Source organism: Solea senegalensis, linkage group LG12 (assembly GCF_019176455.1).
Source record: "Solea senegalensis isolate Sse05_10M linkage group LG12, IFAPA_SoseM_1, whole genome shotgun sequence".
NCBI classification, from domain to species: Eukaryota; Metazoa; Chordata; class Actinopteri; order Pleuronectiformes; family Soleidae; genus Solea; species Solea senegalensis.
Window position 1 is genome coordinate 7127147 of NC_058032.1, and position 23877 is coordinate 7151023.

Genomic DNA, 23877 nt, shown 5'->3' on the forward strand with positions numbered 1-23877 from the left:
TCACAACTAAGTGCCTAACTCTTACCCTACCTTAATCTAAACCCCATAGTTGTGGTAGTACTGTGTAATATGGAGTAAAAGAATGAAAGAAAGAAATCAGCCAATGACACTTTAAATTCAGATCAACTTCTTTCGGGTTGTTGCTTTGGGTATAGTGTAAATGTGAAAGATGTGCCATGAAAGGATAGTGGAAACATTTTTTATTAATACAATTTTTAAATATTTGTTCATCATTTTGACAACATCCTCTCTTGCTATTGTTCATTACTTCATTACTCATTAAAAAAAGGATTCTGTTTAAAAATCATGTTTCCCTTACAATTAAACTGTCATACATTTATATAAACAAGACCTCCTTTAACATTTTGGCCAAGCACTCACATACATTTTTATGATTTTAGACATTTTGTAGTAATAATATATAAAAAAAAAATTATCATTACAGGCCTGTCCTTTACTACACACTGGAACCTGAAGATTCACAAAGGTTCAGGGATCAGGTCTGATGTGATGGTGTCTGGTGGAGACTGTGGACCACATCCTCACTCTCAGGTGCCAGGACACACAACCAGGTCTCACTGCCTCTGTTCCTGACGTTCCTTCAGGGCAAGTATGGCTTTCCGGTAAAGATCTATCAGGAGACAGGGTCATGTTTTTGAAAACAGCAGAATGGATCTCATCACTTTAAGTGTTATTGTGCGGGACTGATGGACAGAAGAAGTGGATGAGGCTCACCAAAGGTTGCAGAGAGGTCCACGGGTTGAGAGTAAGCTCTCGGCATCTCCTCTGTGTTGATCTTATTCTTCCTTTTCACTTTCACAACTTTCCTCTTCTTCCTCTTTTCCCCTTTGGCTAGACACATGACAGCAGAAAGGTTAGATTTCCAGTCTTGAGAAGTTAACAAACAGAGATTAGAGGAAGTTGATAACTCATATACAACCTTTGAGTGGCTTCTCGTCGTTGTCCAGAGACTCTGGCGTGTCCACGGTCTCTTTTTTCACTTTTGGTTTGCGGTTCATTTTGCCCTTTTTGGGGGGGATCAGGGCACTGCTGGCTTGCTGACCAGAGTTGTCCTGGTCTCCTTCATTACTGTCACCCTCCTCTTCCTCCCTCTGTTCATTTGCTTCATCTTGATCTTTTTCACCTCCTTTGTCCTTAACTGGCTTGTTCTTCCTCTTTGACTTCAGCTTCTTTTTAATTGTCGACTCCTGGAAGAAAAAATATATATATTTATAGTGATATCCATCTTATAATATATCATTAGGCTACAAAGGATGTCACCGTTATGGTCATGCTTTCCTGACCTTTTGCAGCATGTTCCGAATGGGTTGCAGCTTTCCTTCGCCCTTGCTCGTTTTCTCCTTGTCTTTTGGCCGATGAACCTGACGAAGATCTGACTTGCTGGACTGCATTCTGAGGTGAAAAGATATTCAACATTAAGGTCAGCGTTCACCAGTATTTTTATGTGTAAAAGTCTCCGTTGACCTTTTGGTTTGAATTCAAAGGCTTTTCTTACTGCTCTGCCCTGGTTTTCCTGCGTGTTTTCTTTGTTTTTCCATTCTTCTCCCTCTCTCTCGTCTCCAGAGGCCTCTTGCTGTCGTGGGCTACGCGGATACACAGCTCAGCATAATCCAGATACACAGCACGCAGCAGCCAGCGAAGTCCTCGCAGGGTCTTTCTGTCCGACCAGCGCCGCAAGTCCATTAAGGCTGAACAAGGCTCCTGAGAGGGACAGGGGTGCGGTCAGTTTGTCTGAAGGTATAGATGTCTGGGGGTTTGCTGTGAAGGAAGTCTACCCGCCAAATGTACTGCAATCTGTGTGTTTTTTGAGAGCAGTACTTACAATATGGCACAGAGAGCGGCTCTGATTGACCAGCTTTTCAAGAGACAGAGTCTCAATCAGCTCACTTCCCAGCAACGCGTTCATTTTGTCCTGTTTGTTTGCCAACCTGAAACAAGGACGTTCCAACACAGGTTTTAATTAAGTGAGTTACTGTTACCTCTGTAGTTTCCCTGCTCAGCCACCAGAGAGCACTGTTTTCACAGCTCATGGTTTTAAAGATCCAGTGTGTAACATTTAGAGGGGCAGACATTGAATATATACTACATTTAAATATGGTTTTATGGTTAAATATGGGGGTTTGTTGCCTTAACATAAGGCTTTTTATATTTCCTTAAGGCAGGGGCCTCAAACTCAAAATGACCTGGGGGCCAGTGAACTTCTGGTCTGGTCAGGAGGGGGCCAGTCAAGTACAGGTAAAATGAACTGCTTAATGATTAGAAATTAAAATCATATCTTGATAACCCATAATGATGTTGCAATCAGAATAATCAAGAATAATTAACAATGTCAGCCACCTCAACATGGAGCACAGTGAACCCGAAATGAGAATAATTGTGACTCAAACACGTGCAAAAAGTAATAAAGTTTAATTCAAATAAAACCATGCCACAGGTCACAAACACCCAGATTAGGTTGAACCTGTTATAAAATAAACATCCAAAGCTAAACATTGTGTTCACTGTATGAGAAGACATGATTTAAACAGAGAAAAAAAAGATAGAACAAAACCAGCACCAGAAACACGTCCCTCCCCCACAGTGGCTGCTAATAATCAATCACCATCACAAAGAGCTATGAACCATATGGCACACTGAAGACAAGTCCCAGAGCATGAGTGATGAGCTGGCAGTGGCCTGTTGATAAATACGCTGTTAAATGTCTTGTAGCTGTTTATTCCAATGTACCAGACGTGCACACATGAAAGGAAAAGCCTGTGAAATACACATTGTCAGAAGTGCAGAAGCTGGGGTATTTGCTTTGACAATTGTGCCGCTTGAATTACCAAGCACTTTTTTTTCCACTGTGAGGGAAATCTTATTTTAGCAAAGTGCACATTGCACAATGTGTTGGTGTTAGCTGTGTGAAAAAAAACATTCCACATTATTCCCGACATTTCACATCTGTAACCCTGGGGATTAAAGAATACCGTCTGTGATTCAAAACCCCTGACCACAAAACCCATATCATGAAACCAGAACTAACTGTCACTTCATGACATGGAAGAATCCAGCGCACACCCACACATGCACACATACACAATCAGATTATTTTACTTTAACAATCTGTAGGAAGAACACAGAGAGAATTTTAAAAAAAAAACAACAGTAGTAAGACGTACAGTATTTTGTTTCTTATGTTTTGGTCTGCATCGTGGAATTAAATGGATGACTGGGTGAGGCCATCTGCATCGTATGCACATGTCCAGTGACCAATGAGATGCTCCCACAGAGAAAGTGGGAGTTGAGAGTCTTGGGCAACATGAAGGTCAGTGTTTAGGAGTATGTGAGAGTGTGTGTGTGAGTGCGTGTCTGTGTGTGTGTGTGTGTTTGTCAGTTACTGTACACCTGGCCTTCTGGTGGCTGGGTGAGCTTGCTGTTCTCTTTCAACATCATGTTCTGTCTGAGCCCCTGCAGCACCATCTGAATAGTGTAGGAGCTCTTCCACCTGGACAGCGACGCTGCCGATCTTAAGTCCACCTGAAGGGAAGAAATGAGGGGAGGGAAGGAAGGAAGGAAGGAAAAAAAAAAAAGAGGTGCTCTGTATTGTGGCAACTACAACAAACATACACACAAAGATCAAGCTATGGCTTTCTGTACAGTCTAGGATAGGTTTGACTATGTCATTCCCATGGCTCATTATACACCGACTCCACAAGGGGGCAAAACAACATCTTTCAGCTTGCACCATTCAGTCTTCCTACCATCCATTAACTTAAAATATCAAGATTTTTAAAGCTGAAGATGGTTTTGTCACAGTTGTCTTGTTCTTCTTGCTTTAAGCCGAGGGAGGAAAATGTGGCACATGCACAGAGTGGCCAGCCCAACTCAGGTCCGACTCTGGTCTGACCGAACATATGCGAGCAGTAGTAGTCCACCTCCCAATCACATGATCCAAGTGTGTTATTCCAACTTTGGGATATTTTATTTTGTACAAACGAGGTCGGACTAATATGTTTCAGTTGACACAAAAGGGAAAAGTGACTGTTTGATAGAATTCTGATACTCACCTTACCGCTAGAACTGTGTACACCATTCATGTTGATCTTGGTCACAAATCGAACATGAGGAGGGTGCTCTGGGTACTTGGGTCCACATTCAATTCTCAGACTGTATATCCTGCCGTCATAGGCAGTCTGCAAATATGAGTTAAAACATGAATGTGGCCAGGTTAGTGGAAGTTCAGTCAAGTTTGACAGTGTGTGCTGCTCCTTACCTCTTCACTACTTATCAGTGTTGGGTAAGTTATTTTAAAAATGTAATTTATTGCATATTACTCATTACTTGTGTTTAAGTAATAAGTCGCAAAATTACTTTCTCTGCAAAGTAACGTGGTTACTTTTTAACGCCACCCTCGTCTAAATCAGAGGTTGAACTATGAATCCAGTGCAGCACAGCCAGGCTTGTCAGTAATGTGGCTAAAGAAAACTTGCTGGAAGAAAACGTTGATGGTGTAAATCATGTGCATGTGAAATTGATTTCTTTTTATCACTAAATTATGTGATTAGTAATGTGACAACTGTAGACATTTTTAAACAGATATTACATGACAATCATCGCTGAAGGAAAACCGGGAAATTCAAAATTGGGAGACATGTCAAGGTTAAAAGAATTTAAATAAACATTTGACCATCTGTACGACAGAGAATAGACTAAGTTATGAAACCGACAGTTGCAGTGTTTTATACTTCCTATCATTCATTATTCTTTCATTGTTAGGTGATATAATATATATAGCATATGGCATTGATTGTTTAGTGTCATCATTATTGATTAAATAACATAGACAATATTTTTTTAGCTGAGATTATAAATCTCTCACAAAGAATATTGCCTAGAAGAGAAACAGTAATGTGACAGTGCTCTTTTGGGGCATTTTAATCCCAAACTCTTAACATAATCTGGTCAGAACAAGGTTATGTTCAGAGCCTAAATTACTATGGTGATGTTTTACAAAAGTCTCTTTTGTAAAACTGAAGAGGTACTTTGGTTGAGTTTAGGCAAAAATAACTACTTGGTTAGATGTTAGAAAATAGTCACCGGCATCATTTCACATAGACACATTCTGCCTCCACCTGTGATCGAATCCATAAGCATTATTACAAAAACCTTTATTTGTAACACATCATATTACTTAGTTACTTTAAAAAGTAATACATTATCCCCGACATTGCAAATTATCATCAAGTTAAAGTGATAGGTCAGTTTCTGACAAATTTGACTTTACTTTATAGCTTAAAGCTATTTTAACTACAACAAAACAACTCATTTCATACCCCTTCCCAATTTGCAATTAAACAAATGACATTAAACTGACTAATACTGCGAGAAAGAATGTAAATATTCATTGTCATAGGTTATTATACTTTATCAGCTTAGACAGAAATGTTGGAAGCCTACCAGAGATATGAGCACTTATGTCATAACCTCTGTTAAGTGCAGGGAGTGTACTTGATGACATGTTAATTTTTTTCTGTGGTTGTCCATAACTTGTCTTGGTGAGTCGTATTTGAAACTCAGCAGACATGTTGCTGCACCCACTTTTGACTCCTCCCTTCCACGTTGTTATTACAAGAGCTAACTTCCTTGAACATCTAATATGTTCTAACATACAAATGTATGTATTAAAGTAAACCTCTTCAGATGAATAATCCCGTTTTCACAGGGGTCCAGTGATAAAGGAGCAAAATTACCATAGACAGTCCACAAAATGATATTATGAGAGTGCAGTAGATTATAATCTGTCACATGCACAAAGTACTGCATCATAATGACAACAAAACACAAGGTGCTAATAGCATATTTCTACTGCTCCTCTTCACCCAGCAACTTAACTGTGGCAGGAAACGTGCATTTTTGAAGGTTCTGAGTCACTAAAGATCTGTTCAGTAAGTTCAAGAAACCCTTGGACCTACTCTACACATGTACGGCAAACACCCTTCAAAAATGTTGCCCAACCAGATATTTATCCATGTGTAGTTTCGTGTGGCTCACCCTCTACAGGCAGCAACATTTGCTCTTATGTGCTGGGGTTAGATCAATAGCATATAGAAATTCACACATGCATGGTTGATAGGGTTTAAACTTGATTAACCAAACACATTTCTGGCCAATTTAGTCTGAAAGACTCAACATAGACTTGTTATTGCAAATTTTAGACAATAGAAATAATACTTTGAAGTTACACTGATACTGGTAAAATTAAAAAAATAATATTTGCTGTGATGAGTGAACACTTAAATGTCTAGTCCTAAACCCAATTTTTGGTCCATGTTACATTGATAAAAATACAAATCCTATTAATAGAATTTTTTAATCCATTACAAAAAAACAGATGCCTACTGTTCACAACAATATGTATTAGGACAACAATAACCACAACAAAACTTAATCTCATAATAGTACACCCTGTGGTGTCTCACCTTGGAGGGGCCAATGATCGTGCCATTCCAGTGAGTTAACAAGATGTCATCATCTCTTGCTAGGCCCCAGCTCACATTTCCATCTCCAACTCCTTTCTGACCTTCCTCCAGTTCCTCCAGAAGCCGAAAGTTGCGAGGAACTGCAATGCCTTCATGAACACACACACACACACAACTGAATAACTTCCACAATCAGTCGTACTGGTCTCTATGATCCTGGTCAAGCTTACCTAGACTTTATTATGACACAATTCATTCTAAAAACACATGTTGAGATTGAAAAATAAAGAAGATAACATAATAGAGCCCTAATGCTCATTTCCTTTGTGGGTCCTCCCTTCACTAAATTTAGGTTACCACTTATTTAAAAAAAATTAAATGCTCAACACTGACCAGTTATTTCCAGTGAATAATGCAAATCTACCAACCCTGTAACTAAGATAAAATGACATGGTTGAAAATTACAATACTTTTTGTGACAACTATAGTAACACAATTACAGACTTTGTCACATGATTGTTATTAAGATACACCATGAACAATACACTGTGACTTGTACAACGTAATGGGTAAAACATTATTAAAACTTTATTGTGCAGAATGTACAGCCAAACTAGCTTTGTACCTGGTGATATGTTTGGCTTTTGACTGACAGAGTGTGAAAAACTATGTTAGTGGACAATACCAATATCTGCAATGTCATACTTACTAGTCAAAACTACAGTTACAGATATCTGTAATTAAATTTTCACTAGTCAAAATGATGTCACAGATTATCTGTAATTCCAGTTTCACTAGTTAGAATGACGTCATATTTGCCATTTGTCATTATAGACAATTCAGTTACATTATGTCATTCAGACTAGTCACAATTCCAGTTCAACATATCTTTAATTATACTCAGTGGAATTTATCTGTATTGTTTTTTTTTTTAGATATCTTGAATTAAGTTTCACATGAGTTCAGAATGAAGTTGTACATATTAGAGATATCTACAGTCCAGTTGTGCATAATTGACGAGTAAAATTGAAGTGCAGATATCTGAAACTGTATATTGGGCTAGTAAGAATGACGTCACAGCTAGCTATAACTACACACTAGATACAAATTACGACTAGTCAAAATGACGTCACAGGAATAACAGATAGTCAAACTCGGCGATTAAATGTTAAAAAAAGTCTTGCTAATACACGAAGGCAAATTTAGAAATTAAAATGAGGAGACCGACAACACTATTGTGTCAAACTCTGGGCTTAGCTGACTGCCGAGCGACTTGGAACCCGATTTTGCCTCGACTTCGCTGGCCTCCGCAAACAGCGGAACCTAACCGCTCGTTTAGCTCGTCGCGCCCGACTACCACCCGAGGAGCACACGAACCACATCGAACAATCGTGCAAAATCTCTATACAGTATTTTCCCTGACGAGAAAACTGACAACTAGTACCCGCAAACTAACAACAGCAGCGTTGCCTTTCTCGCTGCGTCATGTAACAGCTAGTGAGCAGCGGGACGACCACTCGCAGTTGAGCTAACGTTTCACTAACTAGACCTTTTTTGGTAAAAACGTACTCCTCGTAAACACAAAGCAGAAGATATTAGCACAAGTGTCGGTAAATTCTTCTTACCTGAGCCGGCGGCGGCCGCCATCTTTGTCACTACTTTACGGAAGCGCGCCTCTTCTTCGTCCTCTTTTATTTTTCCCTTCCTCGTTTTAATAATGGCGGTCTAAAAAAACAACATGACGTGTGCTACTGCCCCCTACTGTAACAGTGTTCGTCATAATTGTACCCGTTTAAATGTTCGACATGAAAGCGAAAAATATGCAAAATACTGAATCCACTAACCCTTTAATTTGTTTTATTTTATTTTCTAGCAACTGCTCCTTTTTGTTCAACCTAAGGCTTATATTGTTTGTATAATTTAATATTGTTTAAATAAATAAACAATGTCAGACATGATCAGATGATTATATAACCATGATTCATCCTTAATACTTTGAACTTGTGAACTTCCCGCAACTTATCAAAGTGTGTTTTGCCCCATTTTCATTCGTATTATGTAATGTTTCTACATTTGATTGTGCGCTGTAGACACCATAAATCACCATCAACATCAATTAAATGTAAATGTACTATGACAATATACACTCGTATGAATTACGAATTGTGATTTGGTGAACTTCAATTGATAGCAATGCATTGACCAAAATATAAAAAAATAAAGACAAGTCTGTATATCGTCTTGAATAGTTCAATATATATTATATATTTTACAAAAAGCCGCAAGGTGGCACTGTTGGATTTGGAACGAATGGCGCAGATCTCTGTGTCATGTGGTGGCCCCTCACCGGATTTACTTACAAAGGCTGTTCCTCTGAACTGAGTAAGAGATATGAACTAAGGTATAACACCGTAAAAGTAATAATATTATAAAACCTTTTTTGTAACGCGTTATATAACTTCATTACATCATAATATATTTCCCTCAACATTGCAATTAATCATGAACAAATGAAAGTGATAATTCAGTTTCTGACAAATGTGAGCAGTAGCCTAAGGCTACTTTGACTAAAACCAAAACACAACTCATTTCACACGCCTTCTCACAGTTTGCATTTAAAAAAAATAACTAATATTGCGACAAAGAGTGTAAAAATATTGATTGTCATATGTTATTATACTTTATTAACTAAATTCCCACGCATTCCCACAGTGTGCAATTAAATGACTTTAAACTAGGCCTGCAGCTATCGATTATTTTCTCGATTAATCCAGTAATTTTTTCGTCCATAAAATGTCCATGAAAATATAGATGGAAAATATTGGTTTCCCAAACCTATAATGATGATGTTCTTAAATGTAATGTTTTGTCCACAAACAAATGGTTCAGTTTGACTGATTTCTTTGTTACCTGGAGCAAAGAAACCAGGAAATATGCACATTTATGAAGCTAAAAAAATCTGAAAAAAATTGTTTTGACCACTAGGGGGAGCTATTACAAAGGTTCTCTTCTTCTCATTATAGATACATAGACAGATGTCACCTGCTAACTGGTGTGTGTCTGTTAATCCAGCATGGCAGCTTTCTACCAATATTTCTGACTGATCTACTTAAAATAATAGTAAATAGTAGAGACTGAGACCTGCACCTCCCCCACCTATCAACTGCCTTCCCCCCTCCATCCCCCACTCAGCCAGCCTGCCCAGCTCCTCTCTAAAGACAAGTTGGTTCTCAGAGTGACCAAGAACAGTGTGTGTTTGTGTGTGTGTGCGAACTCTGGGGATGAATGGCTCAGTGTTTCTCACAGAGACATGAATTCAGCATGTTGCTGCTGAAAGACAGGCATGCTCATTCACACTTGGCTTTTCCACTTTCCCAACTCACATCTATATGTCTCCCTGCAAATGAATACAGGCCTATGCTCAGGGACACACATAAATCGACACAAACAGCAACACAGACCACAGACAGGGTGCCCGCTTCCAAAGTGTGATGGTAATATTAACTCCCAGAGATCCATGGTTTAGAATAGGTAAAAATTCTCTTTTATTGTCAAATGGCATGACTAGATTTCAAGGAAAATAAAGAAATCTTCATAGAGAATACAGTTTTATTTAACAGCAGTCTGTACACTGAAAGATATAATACTGCCGTCCACAGTTCAAAGTTCTCCATCTGACCACTCTCTTGCCTCCGCAGTCTCACCCCTTGTCTTCCACCCATCCCATTGTCTCTGGAGGTCCACACTCCTCCAGGAGACTGTACACTGAGAGTATGTACAGCTGATGTAATGTATGTTATGCTGCCCTTCACAGTTCAAACTAAGTTCTTAATTACAATTTGAAAACTATTACAGGTCGAAGTTCTTTGTCACAGCCCCTCAATGCCCAAATTGCATTATTTCCTGCCATATCTTTGAAAGAAGCTCCATTAATAATTTCCAGCAGGCTGTACACTCACTCAGAGGTGTAATGCTGCCCTCCACTGTCCAAAGTTCTCCACCCAACAGATCAAAGTGTCACCTGCCTTTAATCTACCAAGGTAGATCAAAGACGAGGTCTGCCTTTAGAAAATCATATATAAAGAAGAAAAAGCAGCCAACTAGATAACAAAACCAAACATATTCAGTTTTCACAGAGTTTTACCATTAGCCGCTATTGCAGAGTGCAGAATGTTCAGGGAAGCTTCTCCAAAGAGCCATAGAAGGATCCCATGGTTTTGGCCTATTTTCATCGTGTCAACAATATTGACATCCACCTGTGGACTCAATATAACCAGCTCATTGTCTCGCTATTATGTAGCTCGAGGAGACAGTGTTAGCCTTAAATGTGAGTTCAACCTTGCACCTGAGGATCTGTGTCATTTGGAGATTGAATGGTTCCTCAAGTCTGCAGACATCCGAGAAGAAGATAAGCCCCTCATCTGGTATGTTAATGACAGAATACATAACCGTTATTATGGCTGCCATTTTTCCTCTCTGGATCCCCAAGATGGTGATGCATCATTAACCTTAAAAGATGTTAAGTTAACGGACACAGGAACATATCAATGTAAGGTGAAAAAGGCTCCTGGAAACAAAAGCAAGATAATGCAGGTGATGGTGATGGAGAAGATATCTAAGCCAGAATGTGGGATCCGTGGAGATGTTAAGCTGGGCAACAAACTGAGGGTGAATTGCAGCGTCTTGCAAGGTGACCGCCCCATACAGTTCCACTGGAAAAAAATCACCGGAGATCGGTTGTTTCCTGAGAACCGGACCCATTTTGACAGCATCCAAGGTGACCTGTATATAAACGACCTCCAAGCAACTGACTCAGGAACCTACCGCTGCACAGCTGCAAACTGTGTGAGTGAAGAATACTGTGACCTCGTTCTCCTCCCCGCATCCTCATCAGCAGTTACTATCAACATCATCGTCATCCTCATCGTCGTCATCATCACCGTTATCACGATTACCACAGTTATGATTTTCGGCTACTGCAGCATGAAATTCAGAATTGAAAAATTTCAACTTCTTCCCTGTAAGTGGAAGTGGATGATTGGAAAGAGGCGAGGCCAGCACAGTGCAGAGGTGACTAAGATTTTGTAGTACAGCGATAGGAAGATTTACATGTAATAATACATTAATTATATCTCTTCTGTTCTCTGACCAGGATGATTGCATGAACGTTGTACTGAAGTCATGGATCCAGTTGGAGGTGAGTAATAATAGTGTGTTTTCATGTTATTTTTAGAGTATCCACTATTTTTCTCTAGCAGTCTCTCAAAAAATAATGCTAATCACATTTTCTAATTTCTGGATGAAGTCAGGAGCAAAGGAAGATCCTGAAAACACTGTGTAGTCATGGGCACAAATGAGGAGATAACTGTGAAGGACGATTCTGAAGGTGAGAACACGAAAAAGGAACGTTCAGAATTGACCACATACAGAAACGAGCCCATTATTCAATCTCACGTTTACAGTCAGTTTAGAGTGTTCAATCAACCTCTGCACATACTGTGGGAGAAAACTGGGGGCACCTGTATCAAATAGTAAGATTCAACCGAGATTCAAACAAGTGACTTTCTTGCTGTGAGGCAACAGTGCCAGCCACTGCGCTGCCATGTGGTCCAACATTTTTCTTATTTTCTTTCTATGATTGAACATGGTCACATTCATATTTGCAGACATTGCAAATGTTGTCTTGTCAACCTTTTTCATGCATATTTTGGCATTTGTAAATTTGCTTCCTGTTTTATTTCTAGGTACTGTCCTCTGAAGTTGTACTGGTCTTCTTGAAGCGGAACTCTGTGGATTCAACTTCTGTAACTGCAGCTAAGATGTCAGTGTAACGTCACTGGAACTGAAACTAGACATGTTCATGTACTACATGTTGATGTAATGTGCCACTGTGTGTTTTCAGACAGGAGAGACCTGTTGTTTATTTAGTAACACAGTTGTGATTTGAAAGTATTTTGATTTGTGTCTTTAATATATCTCGTGTATCATATATCATCTTTCACATTTTCTCCAGCCCCAGCATGAAGGCAATGTGTCGTATTGTACTGTCATATTTTTGAAATGAACTCAATGTGGATCCCAAGATTGGATAATCGGAGGACCTGTTCTGCTATACAGAATCCACTATGTATGCCACCTTGATTGGTTTTACTGTTTTACATATTTAATGGCATAGTCACTGGCAATAAAAATCATTTGAATTGGAGCTGTCGAATGCATTTTGTTCCTTTTCTGTGTAAAATAAGGTCCGTGCTTAAAAGCACAGACAGTGTATGAGGCTTTTCTTAAGGCTACCAAAATGAATAACTTTTAAAGTGATTCTACACTTTTACAAACATACTTGTGGGTAGTATATTCACAAACCTTCGGAAATGTTACACACTGACTGGATCCTTTATGTAAAATTTCCTAAAAGCTGTAGAACTTTTTCTTGAGAAGAATATTTCAATACTCTTTCCACCCCTTTTACATTACTGCCACCTGGTGGGGCAGGGTGGAGCAGCTTGATTTGGCTGTAGCAATCTTCCATGGTCTTTCACAACGGTACAAGTGCACACAATCAGGGTCTGCACGAACTTTTACTTCCTGGAGGAATGTTCCTGGTACTTTAATTTTCCTGGAACTATCTGATGCAAACGTGCCCTCTGTGATATTATAGTGTGTGTATATATATATATATATATATATATATATATATATATATATATACATATATATATATGCTGCCTTTCACCCAATGTCAGCTGGTATTGGCTCCATCTCTGATCTCAACGTTCAAAGAATAAGCCTGGGGACAGAGCAGCCAGAGTGAGTAGAAATGTAACAAGTGTAGATACATAGCTCCATACAGTATGTCACTGAATATTTGTATAAGCATGAATCGTATGGCCTTCATTGATTTGGTATCAGGTGAACATCTATGAGGGATTTTAGAGCAACTTGTTAATCGTCTTTTTTTGACCTATAAGCAGAGTAGTTGGTGTTGTGGAACAGCCAAAAACAATCCCTGCCCTATGATCTGAGTCTTTTATGAACCTATTGATTTAGTTATGAGAATGGAATGCCAGAAAAATCCTGCCTTCTTGAAAACATTACTGCAATTGGGGCACTTGGGAAATTTGGGGAACATGTGTACTGAAGAAGAAAACAATAGTTTGCATCTTCAGTACACACTTTCCTCACATTTCACAAATGGGCAGAGGGCATGACATCATTATACACAAGGTTTCCTGAAATGATATCTTATTAACGCATTTGAACTTTGATCATTACAGGCATCATTGTGCTAACCCTGTGTCTTTGAACTGGGTGGGGGTTGAGGTGTCAAAGGTCGGAGACACCTCAACTTTGAAGTGAGTATCTTATCTAGCTTCAGTCCTACAGGAAAGAGCAAAGAGGGGGAGAATTAAAAGGCCTTATCCCCTCCTGTATCTTTTGTCCTCTTCTAACAGTAGGGGGCCAAAGTTGAGGAAGAGCACAGAAAGCGTGATGCATTCACTTGCGGGAAAAAATAGTTTTTTTCCCCCTGAATTAATAGGTTCATTATCTCAGAATTCCGACACATTTTTTCTTTTGAGAGCGCTAGTTTGTTGGATTAATTTGATGATAAACTCATTCATTCAGAAAAACAAACCAGTAACATTCGTGTCACAATTGAATGCTTGTACACTTCCATGGAAGAGGCTACCTCATTGTGGGCAGCGGCTTTTTTGTTGTCTGTGTGTGGCCTCTGTTGAAATGCAGCCAGTGTCTCAAAGCATGACATCTGAGTCCATGAAATCCAAGAGCACATGAAGTACTTCATCTCATGAGTGGATGTTTCTTTCACAATTCATTAGAGTTGAGGGTGCTGCTGTACATAGTATAATCTGTAGAGCTTTGGAACTACAAAGTAGTTGTCTCTCCCGCCACTTTATTAGGTACACAGGGCACACTAGCAGGAGTGGCACCTGGGCTGGTGTTCTGTTTCTGCAAAGCTTGTTTGTACCAAGTGGTTATTTGACTTACTGTTGTTGCCTTTCTATCACGTTGAAACAGTCTGAACATTGTCATCTGTTCACTCATCCGTTCATTCACTTTTCTTCCCCTGTTCCAATGCTCAGTTTGAACTTAAAACAGGACACCCTGCCAACGTCTATGTGCCTCAATGCTTTGAAATGCTGCCATTTAATTCAATTATGAAATATTTGCATTATCATGCACTTGAACAGGTGTACCTCATAAAGTGGCCAGTGAGTTTAGATTTGTTAAATGAAGTAAATGAAACAATCTACTTTTTGACATAACTGTTAATCTTTTTTCACTTAATTTAATCCATTTTTACCTTCTTGTTACATTGTTTGTTATGCATCAAAACACTATTTGGCATTGAAATATTTCCTGTTTCTCTTGTAACTGTGAATTCAGCACATGTCTATGTTCCTACTTGGCCACCAGGGGTCCACCATTCACCAGTCTTCTCCTCAGGAGTGGTGCTGGCTTTAAATACTGTGGGAAATTTTGGACTTGCTGTGATATGATTTCAGTAGCTGCTTTTGTGAAGCAGTAGTAACAGTCAGTATTAACAGGTGCTTTTTCTAGACCGTCAAAGCAAAACTGTGAGTATAGCTGTAGCTACATGTATAATTCACATGCTGCAGTTTGGCGTGAAGTTTGTATGGTGCTCTTTGCTCATATTGACCATATTATTGCATCCAAAGTTTTGAGATAATTACTTGTAGACCTCAGTGATGTGCAGTCAACAACCAAAGGACAAATGTTGGGATTACACAATTTATTGATCATTCGTGATCATTGATCATAAACATCACCGCCTTTATGCCAGGCTTTAATGGTCTCTTATATCCTCCCGTAGAGCCAACCAGCAACCACTGGTATATTTTTATCTACAAGGTCATCTTGGGTTGGCTATCACCTTACACAGGGACTCCACGGTCTTCATTAAAATGGTCAGAATTATGGTCTTTCTTTAAGTTTTTTCTTTTAGTGTTCAAAGTTCAAAAATTCTGTCCTGAATTTGCTTGAAAACAATTGCAATAGCAGCCCAATCATAGAGTGCTTGTCTCACTGAACACTTTAAAATAAAAAAAATAAAAAAAGAATAATTGATACTGGTGACTGTATACGTAAGATGCATATTTGATATTCTTTAATTATTTATTTTATAATTTTTTAGATTCATATATTTATCTGTTTTGGCCAAGACACTTTTGAAAAATCCTAATTTTTTCAGGTTAACTAAATGTAAATGTTGTATTTTGGTGGAACACAATAAAGCAAGGTGGGAAAAAAAGAAAATGGTAGACAACCTTAAGAAATGATTTCAGTTGTTAACACCTTAATGAAAATTAAGTTAATTGAAACCAAAGTAAAGCAAGTTATCTCCATATAAATGCCTTGCTTTATAGTTAGAATTAACTTATTATAATTAGGGATGGGACATTTTGATACCGATATCAAAAACTTGTGTATCTACCAATACTGATCTTATGCCGAATTTTAGACCAGTCATTTTAGACCATTTATGAACTATGAAGCTGTTAATAACACGTTTGTGCTAAGTCATTTCAAAGACATAATTCTCCAACTTTGTAACAAATATGGTTCTCCCGAAAAGAAGAAATAAACAGCCCGTGGTGAGTCGTGGTGGTGGAAAATACGAGGAGCACTTGAACGCCTCATTATATTCCGCCCGTGAAGAGCTGGACGCTGAACGCACCAGTGCACCAACTTCCAGCAGCAGCAGCACCAGCCGTAGTAGTAACAGTACTCACTTCTCACTTACCGGCTGCATGTGAGGGAGACACTCCCGTAGAGTTAAGCACCGTTTAATCAGTACCTTTTTTTAATTTCACTGCATGGAATAACCTCTCACACTTTTATCCATTTACTTTCACGCCGTTAGTTGAGCGGACTCGTGACATTATTGTGTTGCCTGAGTGGGAATACACAAGTTCGGACAGTGGAGTGTGTGATCTTCTAACCTCGGGAATAACGTTTATCCTTACCTCGGACACACGGGGACTAAAATGGTTACGCGCTGAATGAGACCAGTGCGAACTTGTTTGTAACGTGGAGGCGAGAACGCGTTTGAGAGGAGCGGCTGGCTGCAGAGTTGTACACCGAGGCAAGGTGAGTGCCACTGAATCCGCTTCTGTCTGTTTTATCCCACTTTAAACGTGGACTGCGTTCACGTCTGCCCACTTGTTTCCCTCTAAATTCAGCAGCACAAGTCTCAACTTTTTCTCTGCAGGCTCCCGTGTGCCTGTGTGTGTTATTTTAACCCTCGCCCTCTCACACACTGGTGTCTTTCACTCCTGTTTTTCTTTCATTCAAACCTCTGCTAGGTTTATTAGAAGCTGTTGAACAACAGTTGAAGCGCAGGTTAAAATTAGCCGCTGCAGCTAACGCCAAGTTAGCTCGCTGACATGGGTTTACTTTACTGGAGTTGGCTAACTATCTCCATGAACACAGCTCCATCACCCACCAGTATTTGTGTGTGTGTTTTTAAATAATCAGTATTTTGTTTATCAACATATGAATATGAGGAAAAATACAAATCATGCCAGTCCTCAAAAATAGTCAAGTGTTTCTCTTTTAGCCCAGATATAATTATAGTGTCCATAAATGAAATCAAGGTCAGGAACAGAGCCCATGACAACAAAACAGAAACGGACACTATAATCGACTAGGGCTGCAGTGATTAACCGATTGTCAATCGATTACTAAATGAATCGTTTGTGTTTTTGAGTAGTTAAAACATGTCTTGTGATTTTACAGCTTCTTAAGTGTGAATATTGTCTGGTGTCTTTGCTCGACGTAACAAGAAATCACAAAAAATTTAATCATTTTGCTTATTTGACCAGTATGTCCAGGTTTGAGAAGCACAGATCAACATTTTATGAACCAATTAACCGATTGTTAATCAATTACTAAATTAATTGTCAACTATTTTGATAATTGACAGTTTGAGTGTTTTTTTTTGAATAATTAAAGCCGGTTTTCTGATTTTCCATCTTCTTAAATGTGAATATTTTCTCGTTTCTTGGCTCCATGTAACAAAGAAATTATCATTAAAATGTAATCATTTTGGTTTGTGGACAAAACATCATAATTTCCAGATTGGAGAAACACGGTTCGACATTTTACGGACTAATTTTAAAAAAAGTACTTGATTAATCAAGAAAATAATTGTTAGTTGCAGCACTAAAAGCGACTATAACAATGTTTGTTTGCATCGCACTATTCAAAACAAAGTTACAAAGAGCTTCAAAATTGATGCATCTTTGGAAAAGATATTTACACTGTGACTGACAATGATGCTGTCTGAGGTCAGAGGTGAACGACGGGTCCTCCTGTTATTTTATTAACACAGCAGCTCGTTAAATATTTCATATGGCTGAGAGGGTGTGGACCAGAGGTGATGGCCCCCTCTCACAGTGTAGTGCCTTCTCCAGCCATGGCCATCTGCTCCCATTGCCTCAAAACATAATTGATGGCTTCGTATAAGCCAGGAAATGAGATGGAATATTCCTTCCTCATGATGATGATGATGATGATTGCTAATTTATTTTGGATTCACTCACTTGATTGTCTGCACCATCTAAATGAAAACTAATTTCCACTTTTTTCCCCACATATTTTTTCTTTTAATCCCCACATTTGTAAAGAATGACCAACACGTATGTAAATAAAGCCAGTTGAGCATAACATAAGTAAAAAGTCCTTTTGGAACAACAACAACAACAGTTAAGTGTTTGTTTTCCAGCTCAATTAGTCATTTATTCATTCATGTCATTGCTCGTCTGTGCTTCTGTCCCAAGCATTAGCGGGAAATCTATTTTTTTTTTTTAGTAGCGTGTCCGCCTCTGCTATGTTAGATGGCAATTTGCCCCCGTTTCAGTTTGTTAGTGTGAAGCGTTTTCCGGTTTAACAGCTTTTGCTCATGGCTCCTTGAACTTATAAATATTAAATTCTTTAAGTTGGTTGTGCATAAACTCAGTCTCCACATAAGTCAGAAAAAATTAAACTGCTCAGAATTTGCCACATTATTCTTTCTTCTTTTTCTTCTTCCACACTGTGAACTGTGGTACACCTAAGCCAGTTGGGCCTGCTTGAACGTAGCATCATCTCAATCCGACTTTGAGAAATTAGTTTGAATTTTGAGTTGTATGTACATATTTTTAATTTTAATATTATAAAACAATCGTTTAATTATATTTTTTTCGAATGTCATGTAAACACAACTGATTCTCAGTCATGTGGAGTGCCTGTTGTCATTGCCTCTGAATTGAATGACTGTTTATGAGCTCAACAATCGGCCAGCAAGTTCTTGTACTTGTGCCTGGATAAAGTCAGACACCAGAACCCAGAGTTGTCTGGGCTTTTAAATTCACCTTTAACCCTGCAAATAAATGCCATCATTATGGTGTGCACATTTGACCTTTAAAGGCTTGACCTGCTGTGACGTGACAGGAATGGAAAAGAAAACAAACTCCACAGTCAGTGACGTTTAGTAATTGAAGTCATTTTAGTTGAAAAAACTTTGAATGGATTAGCATGAGTAAAAAAGTAAAATTAAGATGGTTATTAGGACCAGCTAATTTCTCTGCAACCAAAGAGCCAGAAAAACAGAGCCGACAGTGTCTCTGAAATTCTCTGTTATTTTGGGCTCTAAAAAACTGGGGTAATGTGGATGACGGGCGTATCCAGAGCTTTGCAGGCAGTATTAAATGAAGAGGATTTGTGTCTGTCGAGGTGCTTAAGTTCTTCTCCAATAAACAAGATTCACCTCACAAACCCTGTCGTAGTCAAGGTGCCAAAGGTCATAAGGTGAAGGCTTGTCTGTAGGCTGCTCTTGTTTTGTGTGCAGAGCAGCTGGAGGGTCTTCAGAGAACGTGTGATCATCCACCACCTCTGCGACAAACAAATGTCTTTAATGCCAACTAATTCAACTGGTGTCATCCACCAAAGAGAGGATGTGAAATAAAGCAACAGTACAGTCATCTGTCTTGTTGAGCATTGGCTGGTAGATTTATGCTGTCAGTCTGGAAATGAACAGGTGGGAAGATGTCAAGGACAGATTGCACATTTGATAAACTGCAACTGGCTGGTAGTGGTATTATATCATTAGCCAGGGTGTTGGTAAATGATCTGAACATTGCTGAGTCGGCAAAGACCAATGACTCAGGAGCTGTCATCTTCTGTCGTTTGGAACCTGGAGCTTGCACAATAGTAAGTTGAGAGTGGAGCAGTGCTAAGAAGGTCCTGCCGTTACGTGAATGTGTTGAATGTATCACATTAGCTCCTCCCCTTAGCTCATTATGCTGCACTACTAGTATGTTTTTGTATTTTATAATGGAGCAGAAACGGGTGAAAATTCTGTTTTTGTTACAGATTAATTTTGCGTCATAAATGAACTACTGTATATATCAAAAACATATTAAATAAATATTTGTAATTGCAACATCATGATTGATTATCAATATATAATTTTAATTTCTAATCACTAAAACGTTAATGTTTCCCAGAATTGTTGGACTTTTTTCACTTGACCTGACACCTCCTGACCAGACTATAAATTCATTATAGCCCCCTGGTCATTTTGAGTTTAAGGGCCCCTGTGGTAGACATTGTCTTTACCTTTTCTGTTGAAGAAGGCGATTGCCCCTAAACGTTATTTGTAACGGCAGCCAAAGCTGGACATGTGAATGCTCAGCCTGCGCAGTAGGGACCTTGGTCTACTCCACTTCCATGGTTAGATTAAATACTCAATTTAATTAAGTCGCTAAGCATTAAGCCGGTAACCTCATCAAAGTGCTTTAGCTGTTTAATGTGGGGTTTTGTGAGCCAGCAGATGCACTAAGATAAGTGACGATGTACTGCTGGTGCAAACCCCAAGCAGGGGGATAATAGATGAGCATGGAATCTGTGGAATCTGATACCCCTCCTGCTACAAACTGCCACCACTACACTTTGGGACACCTCTAGATAGCAGACATTAAATATAGCCTCATCTCTGGGTACTACAGTGAATCTTGAAGTGCCTGGACACCACACTGCAGTGCAGTGGGTATTTTTCTTATCTGTGCTCCGTGGTATCACATATTCTGTGACCGTGCAGTTATTTTAAACATTTTTACATACAACATTTTCCTGGCTAACAAGAACAGCTATAAAACTACTTCAGGATACCCCGAGGATTTCATTAGACTGTGGAGCCTATTCAGTATTCAGATATGTAAATGAGGACCAAGATACATGTAGCGCTGCAGAATGTTAAATAGATTGTGTCGAAACCTCCTTTAAGCTATGGTGAAGTATTTGTTAAGAGTGTGAATTATTAACTCATCATGGTGCACTGGCTGCATGCTTCCATGACATGCCACTCGTTGTGTGTGTGTGTGTGTGTGTGTGCGCGCTATTTTATTGTTCCCTCATGAATGAAGCTGGTGTGTTTGCCTAAGGTCAGTGTTATAGTGAAAGCACATGTGACGGTGATGATCTACCAAGCACATTCTGCCTCCTCAATCTGAACTGCACTCACCGAGAAACACCTACACATTGTTGACATACCATAATACACATGGGTGAGTGTGTGAACATTTAACACTGAATGTTAATCGGAATGGATTGCTGTTGTATGTGCCCTATGTGTCACTGGTAATGAAATTGTGCAAAAACATGCCTATATATGTTTTGCAACCAAATGTCCAAAGTCCCTCTTGGAAAGTCTTGCCACTCTGCAGCCATCATGGTAATGTATCCTATTAGCTATTTCAGAATAGCAAAACCTAGCACTTAGTAAAATGAATGCGGGAAAAAGCCACAGCAAAGTTACTTTTAATTGTTTCTGGGTAGAAAAGCCCTCCGCATATATAGAATTGTAATTCAAATCTGAATGATAATTTAAACACTTACAAAAATGAGTGACTTTTCCACAAAAGGTTGAAAACCACTTATTTTCATAGAGTATTCTTCTACTATAGTGGTTCCCAAACCTCTCACAGTCCCGTACCCCTGCAGACATTTGACCTCCAGCCATGTACCCCCTACTCTGCACAAGTCTGTCTGTAACACACACACAGCACACATCAAATAAAATATCTCAAAGTCAATTGTTTCTCACCAAATATATCTAAAAATTACCAGCATGTTCAGTGAGCAACACCAATTCCCTTTTTTTTTTAAAGAAATCTACTGCAATGTTTGGCTGAATTTGACTGTATTTCTATTTAACTGCCAGTTTCCGCCCCCTACATCACTTTGTGTACCCCACTTTGAGAGTCACTGCTCTACTACATATGCACAAGGATTCTCAACACCACCCTTATTTATGGCTCTATCCAGAGACATGCCACCTTCAACTCTGCCATCTCCTCTATTGATTGGCTTTTGCTCCTCCCACCACAGCACTTGAACAAATAGATTTATGTAATCCTGTTTGTTATCTTGATAATCCCCCTCTTTGTGTATGTATGAAATCTGGCTGTTAGATCCATCAGGAAATGTGCGTACCTGCAACAACACATTTTACACATATACTGTATTCCCTGCTGTTATAAACCAAATGATTGGCATTTGGGAGGAAGGGGCGGAATATGTGTCATACTGCGGCAAAATTGGCTTCACAGATTTAAATTGTGTGTGGTCTGTCTCTTCTTATTAATGTCTCTGAAAGATCCCACAGTTACTTTGTGACAATCACCACATTTTGTATTACTAAATAGTAGGAAAGTGTTTAAATCCCTGAAACAGGAAAGGTGAATCTAGGTTCTACAAAGTTAAGTGCATTTGTAATTTCTGCATAAAAAAGTTGTAGGCGGAACATGCTCAGCATTAGATATAATTATATATCAGGCCTAACCTAACATGGTTGATATCAGCACATTTTAAGTCATGGAAATTCCCACAGAAGTAGAGCAACATCATTGGAAAATATCCTAAATATATTCCCCCTAATTAGTGAATCCCCATCTTGACACTGCTGACTTGAGATGTCAGCACCAAAATAATCGCAGCACGAAAAATAATGCTATGCTATTTTTGTTCACAAAGACCAAACGGAGGCAAAATTACAAAAAATCACCAGAAATGATACATGCCATTTTATCATCATATTTATGAATCTGTGTCAACCTCATCAGCTTCCATGTGCAGTGCTAAACTTGTGGCCTTGACCATGAATGTGTTGTTGTGTCTCTAAGGTCCTTAAGACTCGTGTTTATTCTCGTATATAGAGCCATCCTTTATTCCAGTCTGAAAAAGTTGTGATAATTAAGTCAGAATCTTTTACTCTTTAGGGAAACCTTTGAAATGGTAATTTGCAGATGGGGTGGGGGGTAAAGAACCAGAAGCTCCTCGCGATTAGTCATGATCAGATCTGTTTTTCTTTCTCTCTTTCTGCAGACATGCTGTTTTTCTGAAGCAATTTCCTCCTTCCCCTCCTCCACAATTTATCGCTTTTAATTCAACACTGTCTGCTGCTCTTCTTTCTTAGTGTTTCCCCTGCACCTGCATTCATGCATGCCCACACTGCTGTATCACTTGCCATCTTTCCGTGGAGCCAAACAGCCGTTTGTAGAGGGCCCTCAGAGAAAGAGGCCCGGACAGTGAGATAGTGTGACATGAATGAGAAGGGCTTTGTTAATGAGAAGATGAGACCTCCACCTGGGGTCGTCGAGGGCGGAAGGAGGGCGGAAGAAGTGCTGAATGCACCCAAACATGCATGTTCCACGGTTTTTGGCTCTCATGAGATACTTGAATTGAAGGCATGAATTATTTCTATCCTGGACTTTAATCGTCTCCACAGTCAGCATATTTCAATCTATCACCGATGCAATGAGGAATTAAATTACATAAGGGTTTTATGTTTTTAGCTCCTTAAATTATTTTATAATCTACACTTGCAGATCAAACAAAAAGGCTGAACTTTTAAATATCAATGTCTTTTTTGAATAGTTCTACAAAATCCCAAGGTCCAAAGCTTCTGTAAACCTGATGTCATCACATCAGTTCAAACAATCAGAAATCATAATTCTCTGTTGTAGCAGAACATTTTCTCTGACGTATCCCACATACATAAAAACAGTCAAACACTGGGACTAAAAGACATGTATTGCAGTTCTCAAACACACAGTATGTATATTCATATAAGACATGTATAACCAGCTTAAAAAGAAGTATAATGTATGCCAAGTACATCACAGTTCATTCATGTTCATAGCAATAGCGATTAATGAGTTCTTTTAGAAGCGGTCAGACTTCATCACACTGTGTTTTGGATGTTCAAGCTATGGTTAGTTGTTAAGTTGCCTCTTGAAAAATCCTCTTCTGTATATTAACGCCATGTCACTGTCAGTTTAAACTGTCTTACCGTGCTCTGTTGAAAACCCAG

At 39.0% G+C, this 23877-nt stretch overlaps 2 protein-coding genes across 3 annotated transcripts; both read right to left on the minus strand.

The window, feature by feature from the left end:
* Nucleotides 1-142: 142 nt before the first annotated feature.
* Nucleotides 143-1978, minus strand: LOC122778754 (ADP-ribosylation factor-like protein 13B; the record flags this gene model as incomplete). Its single annotated transcript, XM_044040850.1, has 6 exons — nucleotides 143-631; nucleotides 736-852; nucleotides 941-1208; nucleotides 1305-1413; nucleotides 1517-1722; nucleotides 1844-1978. Coding segments are annotated over 6 exons (891 nt in total), but the record flags the coding sequence as incomplete, so codon positions are not given.
* A 436-nt stretch (nucleotides 1979-2414) lies between these two features.
* On the minus strand, nucleotides 2415-8178 carry LOC122778848 (ubiquitin-conjugating enzyme E2 variant 1-like). 2 transcript variants are annotated; one of them, XM_044040953.1, is made up of 4 exons: nucleotides 8108-8178; nucleotides 6483-6631; nucleotides 4076-4196; nucleotides 2415-3540 (listed from the first exon to the last, which is right to left on the minus strand). In XM_044040953.1, exons 1-4 carry the CDS (start codon nucleotides 8127-8129, stop codon nucleotides 3398-3400), a joined length of 435 nt encoding a protein of 144 aa, XP_043896888.1. In that variant the 5' UTR covers nucleotides 8130-8178; the 3' UTR covers nucleotides 2415-3397. The 2 variants fall into 2 exon arrangements, with proteins under 2 accessions (XP_043896888.1, XP_043896887.1); XM_044040952.1 differs by having other exon boundaries at nucleotides 4071-4196.
* Between the last annotated feature and the right edge of the window lie 15699 nt (nucleotides 8179-23877).

Excerpts from the sequence above, each read along its gene's own strand:
- LOC122778848 (XM_044040952.1), bottom strand. The coding sequence starts at position 8,129 with ATGGCGGCCGCCGCCGGCTCAG. Across the intron at positions 4,197-6,482 it reads CGATCATTGGCCCCTCCAAG|ACTGCCTATGACGGCAGGAT; the intron begins GTGAGACACCAC and ends TCATATTTGCAG. Across the intron at positions 3,541-4,070 it reads TACACAGTTCTAGCGGTAAG|GTGGACTTAAGATCGGCAGC; the intron begins GTGAGTATCAGA and ends TCTTCCCTTCAG.